This window comes from Ruditapes philippinarum, unplaced genomic scaffold (genome assembly GCF_026571515.1).
Source record: "Ruditapes philippinarum isolate M1 unplaced genomic scaffold, ASM2657151v2 ctg167_1_1_1_1, whole genome shotgun sequence".
NCBI classification, from domain to species: Eukaryota; Metazoa; Mollusca; class Bivalvia; order Venerida; family Veneridae; genus Ruditapes; species Ruditapes philippinarum.
In genome coordinates, this window is record NW_026851615.1 from 83,299 (window position 1) to 93,136 (window position 9,838).

The following is a 9,838-nucleotide window of genomic DNA, read 5'->3' on the forward strand; positions in this document are numbered from 1 at the left end:
ACAGGTCAGTGACGTATATGCTGAGTCGTGTTTCATGAAAAATTGTTTGGTTTTACGTAATGATTCCGTACAGTGTCATAATGTAATGTTTTGAAGAAAAAAAATGGGTTGTTTTGTCTTTAGTTTTAACGTAATGGACCTGTGACAACTCAGAATTGTTAATAATTTGATATTTTTTGTGAGGAAGTATTTTATTTCTTGTTGTTGCTATAGTGATGAAGTGTTATTTTTCTAATATAAAAGCAGTTGGCATATTGGTAGTTCTGCAACTTTGATTAATTTTGATATGTGTATCATTTTCCTAGGTCTTTGCATTTTACCTTGATTTATTTATAAAAACCACACCCAAATAGCTTTATCAAAATATAGAAAAATGATACTATTCAATTAAGAGTACGTACTGTCTCTTAATGACATTATAAGAAGTTATTTTTGACTTTAAAAGCATCTAAAAACTCAGAAATGCAGCCTTTTATTAATTAACATGGTACCATATGCGTGTATGACCTAGCAATATGATATGTTTCACTTTTTACATATTAAAGAACTTTTATTATATTAGTTGAACATCTCATTATAGTAAATGCTGTGTTTAGTTTGTTGAATATTAGAGGTTTTATTTCCATTTCAGATTTGATTTTAAGGGAATCATCGACTACATTTTCTACTCTCGCCATTACATGAATCTTCTTGGAGTTCTCGGACCGATGGACGAAAACTGGTTTCATGAAAATAAAGTCGTCGGCTGTCCTCATCCGCATATTCCATCTGACCATTTTTCATTATTTGTTGAGTTTGAGATGCCTGTACCGTACCCAGATATCAGTACGATATTGAATGACGATACACCCGTCACAACAAGCAGCGGAAACAGTCTTGGTGCGATCGGGTCATCGCGGGACAAACATCATAGATAGCACTGATCTTTATTACAAAAAAAACCTTCATCCATGCATGTCGTGTTTCCTGTAAACAATCACACATTGTCTCAAAGCACCTGTTCATGAGTATTTGCTCAGATCTCAGAAAGCTGTCCAGCTTAAGTCATATCATGGTTGAAATGTTGTATTTTGTTAATGTTTGAACCAGATTATTTTCATTCATTGTTCCAGAACATATAATCATTTATAAAATTTTCAAGAAAAGGATTTTATTTTTTTTCGCTATCTCACCTTCAAATTAAGGTCAAGTTTTAATTGTTTGAATTTTAAACCGTGGTAAAACATTACAAAAAGTGCATATCCAAAGAAATCAGCAATTTCATTTCCATTGTTGGCAGTATGAAATGAAGAAATCTAGAGGCTAAATGATTATTCATTGTTTTGTTTCTTCTGATTGGTGAATTTTGAATTTGGTTCTTAGAATCGACCAATCAAATGTCAGAGATTGAGACTGATTAATTTTTTATTTTTTTTCCCACAAGTTAAAATACTTTGACTGTGATATTTTTTTCTCAGACAAGATGTTTAGTAGATGGGAAATACTCAATATTTGATGTCTAGGAAATGGTATCTAATCTTTCGTTAAATTTGCTTAATCATGTCTACTGAATTTGTTTGGCTTTAGCGGATCCTGCACCAGACAAATCTAATGATACATTGCAATATTGGAAAGGTTTCAGGACACTAAATCCTAGGTTTACATTACTGATGGTATAAGTTACGACCTATGTTACATTAATCAGTTTAAGGGCATGAACTACTCAATGAAATGCACACTAAGTACTGTGTTATTTATGTGATTTTTTTTGTTTTTCTAGAAAAATGATTAAAGTACATTCTTCAACCTTTTTACCAAAGGCGAAACAGTATAATATTTATTAGTTCAGTTTAGTTTTATTTAATAAGTAAAGGTTTGATTAAAAAAGTTTGAAAGTTTTTTTTCCATGGTTTTAAAAGTACTAACAGCAAAAAGGAGCAAAATATTTAATATAGATTAATAAGCCAGAGAATATTAAATACATAAAATGTTTGACTGAAATTTTTTCACAGATTAATCTTGGTTTTAAATAATACATTTAAAAAATATTTTCTGTTAGATTCTACTTATTGGCTTAAATTTCAACAAAAAGAAGTGAATAAGAGAGTGATGCGTCACATTTCTAGAGATAATAAATTGATTATTTTGAACTGATGTTTCTGACAGATAAAGGTTTCAGTCCACTAAAAAAGAGAAAATTTATGATATAAACTTGATTCTAATGATTTATTAATAAATGTGAGTGTAGACTACAAGTGTGAGAAATATGAAAGGTTTTCACCATGTCAGAGCAGTGTGTGACATATTTATTGATGTTTCTTCACACTTTTTGCTGACAGAAACAACTTTTTTTCATACTGTATTTCAGACGATTTTTTTTTTTCATTTTATGATAAATACAGAAGTATTTTTTGTAAACATTGACATGGTAGTGTGAATTTATCAATCTCATAAAATAAGGTGTGTCTTACATGGTACAATGCTGTTATGAATAATACCTTTATTGTTGATTTGTTTAATTTGACAATTTGATGAAATAAATGATATAACTACGGTACACCCATAGATATGATGTAACAATTTTCATATGTGTGAACAAAATCATAAAATAAAATAAGATACAAAAAAAAAATCATAACCTTGGATTTTATTATCATTTAAAAAAGCTGAACAGGAAAGTAAGTTTAGAGTACAAAAGAACAAAAAAGCCGTAAACAACCACCACCCACGCCAACCCCTCCCCACCCCATTTTTTATTGGCAATGTATAACATTTTTGTGCTGGTTATTGTTAAGTGACCCGATCATCATCTTCATACTCATTTAACAAGTGCTTTTAAGCATTTTCAAAATTGTATTATAAAATTTAGGGCACTTTTATTAATTCATAAAAAAGTAAAATGTTTGTGTTGAGACAATGTGTGGATGTATATTTGAAGAGAAATATTATTTACATTTTTTTTTGTAAGTTAGTTTTGGTCTAAAGGCAGTTATGTTATTTGTTTCCTATCACCTCTAGTTAACACCATAATATTGTAATATGCAGCTAAAAGCAGGTAAATCAGGTAGAGGTTACACTATCACAATGTGTCTTAACCTGGGATAATACTATTTGTGTTCACCTTTTCTCATAATCATGGTACAGTCCAACAAAGGGAAGTTACTCTCATGGCTTAAAGAAGTGAAAGCAGACGGCACATTTTTTTTATGCAGTTTTTTGATAGTCATCATTTTACATTCTTTTATTGTTGCCAATTCATCTATTTCAATGGTAATGTTGATGATTTATGAAGTTTTTAGCTTTTTAATTATATGCAAATTGAATTTATTTAGAAGCAAATTATAAATTATTGTATAGCAAGAAATCTTGACATCTTTGTAATCTGGAATGAGATTTTGTGATTGATTTTAAAGATTCTTTGAAATTTTATAAATTGCTTTGTAGCTTTAAGTCATGAGATAGCCTTTTCCCTAGAAGATTTTCAAAACATGTGTATACATTATTTCTGTTTCTCATTTCACACAGCGATTTTGAAATACTCAAATGGCATTCAAAGTTGTTGTTTTTTCTTCTCAAAAATGGATATGTGAACAAAAGATCAAATCATTTATTACGAAAACTAAATGCCAGTTTTAAATGATCATCTTTGAATGTGTGAAGATGTTTATAAGATCATGACCCACATTGGGTTGACTGCAAAACTGCTATAAGTCCTTCCATATTTCATATAAGTTACTGCAGTTTTGTGGCCAACCCTCAAATTTTGATGACCTACAAATGAAATTTGTATTGTACGATGATTGCCACATCAACTAAAAAGAAATGGCTAGCATATTGTATCGACTATAATAGTCTTGTACAAAGATGATGACACTTTCGTATAAATCATGATTCAATGTTAGATTATATTCTCACTGCCCTGATTATTATTTTCTTTTTTTCTAATGTGAACAAAAACCAGGTTTTTCTGGGTTCACACTATAAAGCCAGTGTAATGTAACACATAGTTTTTGTATTCCAACAGGCATATAACAATAATGTGACATTACATGGTTTAATGTGTAGAAAAGTCTGTCACTCTGTACATGGGGAAAATAATGGAATAAGTGGCAGGGAGTGGGGGGGGTATTAAATGAGAAATTGATTTATTTGGTTAATATGATAAATATTATATAATGAAAGTGCTATTTAGATTCATTATGAGAATAAGTCAATTTTGTACAAAGTCTTGTGTATTAATTAACAACTGAATTGTTTTTTCAAATAGTCAATTTTCAAAATTGAAGAGCTGATTTATAAAGAAATGAAAAACAACAATGAGCAGAATAGGCCTGTATTTTTCTTTTGTCTCTTCGCTTGAATCAAAATTAATCAAATTTGTTAACTTCTGAATGACCCCCAATGTAACCAAAATCCATTTTCTATTACTATAAAAGTAATTTAGTTTAATTTTTTAAGAACTGCCAGTTTTTGAATAAGGCATTATAATACTCTTTTTGGTTGCTAATTCATCTAAAGTAATATGTGCTAATGGCATTCCAGTGTTTTGTTGACATTTTATACACTAACATTATGGTTATTATGCTATAAAAAGACGTTGATAATATTGTGTCATATTTCAGCATGGTTTTATTAGAAGTTATAAAACAATGGATGTCTAATTTTGCTCCTGTAACTGCTAATTATCTACACAAATAATTTCTATAATATACCATGATTTACCATTATGAATAATTTCATATGAGGACATTGGCTTTTAGGTCACACACATGTTTGCCTGAGCTGCGATGTGCCCCTATTTCTAGAATATACTTGTTAATTTATATTTTTCCTGGGTGTGTATTATTTAACTCTCTGTCTACATTTTTTTAACATTGGTAATTATCTTGTAAAAATAAGTTTTTAAAATTGTAATTTTGATAAGTTTGTGTCAGTTTTGTTTTTGTGCAGTAAAGAAACACAGTTATATTAACAAATTTTATTAAATCAGGTTAGTGCACACAGAAAAGAATATCTTTATGTAAAGAAAAGATACCAATAAAATATCTTTATGTAAAGAAAAGATACTGTATATATAGGAAAGATACCAATAAGAATATCTTTATGTAAAGGAAAGATACCAATAAGAATATCTTTATGTAAAGAAAAGATAAGGTATGTAATGGAAATATACCAATAAGAATATCTTTATGTAAAGAACAGATGCTAGAATATCTTCATGTAAAGGAAAGATACCTATAATAATCAGCCAATAAGAACAATTTTATGTAAGACACAGAAGTAAGGTAAGAATATGTTCACGTAAAGAAAAGATACCAATACAAACATTTTTATGTAAAGAAAAACCACAATGCAGAATATGTTTATGTACAGAAAGGGAAACTGAATATTCTGATCTAATACTGTTGATCTGACTGGGTGTAAAAGTTGAAGGTCTTGAAATTGTTGATCTGAGAAATGGCTGTGTATATTGCCGTGTATTAGTTTCATGTTGAATTACCTCTTGTTCTGTTGTGATTATTTTTTAACTGAATTTAATAGAATTAAATTTCTGTTGACAGAAAACTAAAACTTATTACTGACACTTGGAAATAAAATATATATCACATGCAATACACGTGTATTTTACCAAGTTGTAAATGCCCTGTTTAAGCATTTAGCTTGTGTATGTACTGGTAAATGAATTTCTTTTTTAAAGATATTTAAATTTTATTTGCAAATTTGCTGTGTTTCTATATATAGCGGAACTTGGTTAGATTTTCTTTTTTTCACTGTGTACATAATTGTATTTGTTTTTAATTTGATATTTTTATCACTATTTGGCGTTTGTTTTTATCTGTTGGGTTTAGTAATATTTATGTATGCTGTAGAGATTTTTGAAAGAAATTATAAGAACTATTTTATTAACATCAACTAAAAAAAACAGAGAAGAAAAATGAAAAACTTTACTTTTGAATTTTTTTTCCTGTAAAATTTGCTCAATATTTAATATTTCAGGTTAAATGTGACCAATGAATAATCAAAGCACCTGATTGGCCGATTGTAATGTTATGTTTTAAATTGACCAATCAGCATTAAGGCTGGGCTATGTCTAAGAGTTTAATACGAGAAAAATGTATCTTTACTCTTTGTTTTGCTCTATGGTTTGTAGATGGTGCTGTGGTTTTATGTTTAACTTAGTTTCATATTGGGACTTCACTATACGGAATATTTATTCTTTTCTCATGAGTGTTGCAAACAAATTAATTTGGTGCATTTTATTTTAACAAACTGAATGTTACAGTATTATATAATAAAGAAAAGATCTTATTTACTCAGAGTTTATCTGCCATCAGCATGCTTGCTTATCATTGTGTTTTATTACTTTCACGATTTTAGCAGTTTGCTTAAGTTCTTTATCCTGCCAGTTTGCTTTATTTGGAATATTAAACAAAAACTGCATTATTCAGCTTCTTTTCTAAAACATGATGTGGTATTAAGCTGGCATCAGCAACAAGGAGATTATCATTTGTATGTATTACTCATTAAAATGCCTGCCTGATTTATTTACTCATCTTTGTCAATTTCTATAAATAAAGGCATTGCATTGAAATTTGAAATGTCATAAGTTAATTATAGAGAAAGCCTCAGCTGTGGAATCTACTATGTTAAGGATGTAGTCATAATTATGTACAATAATGGAAGGATAAAATTCTTATAATTAAAAGGTAGAAGTTTTTTTTCTTCATTTTATTATTCTAGTAGATTCATAATAAAACTCTTCTAATTGCAATTTTTTTTTCAAATTAAAAAAAAAAAATAATAATAATTAGTAGAATTAATATCTGTATATGATATTTAACCTATGAAAGAATATATCTTGAAAATAAACAAGTATTTGTTACTATGATAAATTTTGTCAATTTTTTACAAGTTGTGCTAAATAGAGAAATGAAAATGGAATGACTAGTAAATTTAGTTCTCCTTCAAAATCAGCATACTTTATGAAAAAGCTGTCATGGTTTTTTTGTAAGAAAATAATTTTTCTCCACATTGGATGATTCTCTAGCACCGTTAATGATCTAGTTAGTTTCAGTGTAGTTATGAAGATAATGCCATGTTTCGGTGAGTTTCTATAGCGACTTTCTTGTATATTCAATGAAATTATATTTCGTCATGGTTACATGTAGGAACTAGTTACAGGACTGTGACGTAATTTTAGGTCATTCCTGATCTTTGTTCTAAATGTTTATGTACATAATTTCTGATTTTTTTTTTGTCTTCGTAATTATGACGTGAGAAATACAAAACAGAAATTGAGGCTGATAGAAAATGGTTGCCTTGGTAACACTTTAATGTGCTTATTTTTACTTACATTTATAGAAAATTGCAAGTATGTCATCTCACCTGTCTGAAGAGAATACTTCACAGAACTTTTTTATCTTATATTGTTAAAAAAGAATAGACTTATGATTGTAAAAGAAAAAGAATATATAAAAATTTCAGATGGTAAAGTTGTTATAAAAATAGTATTTATTCATTTAAATATCTGAATAAATAAAGAAAAGAAGGGAGAACAGAGTTAAAAAGATTCAATCCAGGTACATTGGAATATTAATTAAATGCTTAGTCCAGAAATACCACAATTAAGTTGGTAAATTATATAGAGCTAATATGTTGTTTTTTTTTAAAAGTTAAATTTTCAAAAGAACAAACTAGTTTTGACTTTGATGTCTTGGGCAAAAATAAAAACATACCTCTAGACATGTGAGGTGACAAACATGCTGTATTCCTGTACATTGGAGCACCAGGTTGTTTGTTTTTAACTAAATCAGGACATTGTGGAAAACATACATTTATTTGTATGTCACCCAGGGATTATTTCATGTGTAACTTACAATTGACTTGTGTAATAGGAGGGCAGACTCATCGTTGTTCTTAGACGTATCATTGTGGGGTTTTTTTTTGTTCGATTTTTTTTTTCTCAAATCCTGTAGATATAACTTTGCTGTTTTTAAACAAAAATCATGTAAAGTGTTTTGTTTTTCCTTTTTTGTGTAGCATATTTCGTTCTCACCCCTTTGTTTTGAATAGAAGCAATTAAAACTGCATGTCTATATTTTGTATAAATGAACATTGTACATTGAATTGATGTCCTGTTTGGGACTACAATAAAATATTTGATATGAATAATGTCTTCATTATTATGTAACATTTATAAAATGGTTTATTCATCAGCTACCAAAAATTGCCAAAAAAAGAAAGATAAAAGAAAAGCAAACAGTTGTGATCGAAGTTTATGAAAGGAAATCAGAAAAAAACAACAGCCGTGCAACTTAATGAGAGGAAGTTAGGAAGCATCTTTTAATGCCTGTTATGTAATTTAAACTAAATCTTGACATTTTACGAGAGGAAGTCACCTTAGAAGTCAGGTTGGATGTGCATGAAAATCTGCACACTCGCAGACAGGTAGATACGAAACTTTTGCCCAGAGATGATGATATACTATATGCACTGATCTCGAATCTAACCCTGTGGAATTCTGTTATAATAAATCGACGCTCCTCATTATACTTTGACCATTATTTTATTAATTTAATGATACAACGGTTTCAAATTTGATCTTCAGTTCATGACAGAAGATCGTATATTGATGGTAATTTCTCTTTATATATATGGAAAATGAGAAGCAGGAAAAGCTAGGGTTTGGCAAGCTCATAAAATTGTTCTCCATCAATATATAATTAATTTGTCAGAGAACTGTTGTAAAATCTTTGTACCAGTCAATCTTTGTTTTGATATTTATGTTCAACATTTATGTAACACACCTTGGATATAAATGTTGAAAGATTGATTTTTAGCTCACCTGTTGAAACTGAGAGCTAAGGAATATGTAACATTTTGTAATGAAAGTTTGTTCAAATTATAGCCATGTAAATCAAACAAATACAGTACAAGCTTGAATAGTTACTGTGTCATTTTAGCACCAGCATAGTTCATTCATACAGTGTTATCTCTGGTATCCCCTCTCTCACCCCTTGGTACATTACGGAGGGGCACAGGAAACCACTGGCAGAAATTTTGTGATAGCAAATATTAACAAAACCTGACCTGCTGGTGTCTTAACTAAAGGAGTGGCCAATAAAAGTAAGCAGAGACAGGGTGCGTGAGTCTGTAGTATGCAGTGACATCGTGAAAAGAAGGCCCTATGGCCCTTTGCTTGGCACCAATAGCCATTATCAAGGCTACCTCATATTTGTCCCTTGCCTTTTCGAAGAAAAAAGGGGGATAAAGAAATGGGCTCTGTCTGTCTGTCTGTCTGTCTGTCTGTTTGTCTGTCCATCACACTTTCATGTCTGGTCCATAAGTAAGCCATTCATAAAAGGAATTTGAAATTACTTGGCACAAAATGTTTGTTATAATAAGACGATGTGTCATGAACAACACCCAGACCCCAGGTGAGTACCTCCAAGATAAAGGTCACACTGTGATTATAGAACATTGTCTGTTGAAGGATATATGTTGTGTCCGGTCTATAAGTTTCTCATCTATGAAGGGATTTTTAAAATACATGGCACTAATGTTCACAATTAGATGATATGTTGTACGCAATACCCAGACACCTACCTCAAAGGTCACACTTTGAGGTCATAGCTTAACATGGTCTGTTATGGGGTAAGATGCCAAGTCACGCCCATGCAAATACATAATATACCATATAACAAACCATACCCTGTTTTGATTTTGTATTTGTCACATTCTGTGGTTTTGAAATGGTTTTGACAACTATACAAATGTATTTCTGTTGACACATATGCAGGAGTTATTTCTTTCTTCTTCTTTAATGAATTTATTGTTGCATGTGCAGATCTAGCATTGA

General features: G+C 29.9%; 1 protein-coding gene across 2 annotated transcripts in view; it reads left to right on the forward strand.

The window, feature by feature from the left end:
- LOC132713552 (CCR4-NOT transcription complex subunit 6-like) overlaps nt 1-8,151 on the forward strand; it is a 69,838-nt gene extending 61,687 nt beyond the window's left edge. For both annotated transcript variants that reach the window (XM_060696299.1, XM_060696224.1), the window contains one exon: nt 632-8,151. In XM_060696299.1, the coding sequence (XP_060552282.1) occupies nt 632-917 (286 nt within the window). In that variant the 3' untranslated portion in view covers nt 918-8,151. The remainder of the gene's footprint in view (nt 1-631) is intronic.
- Nucleotides 8,152-9,838: the final 1,687 nt, after the last annotated feature.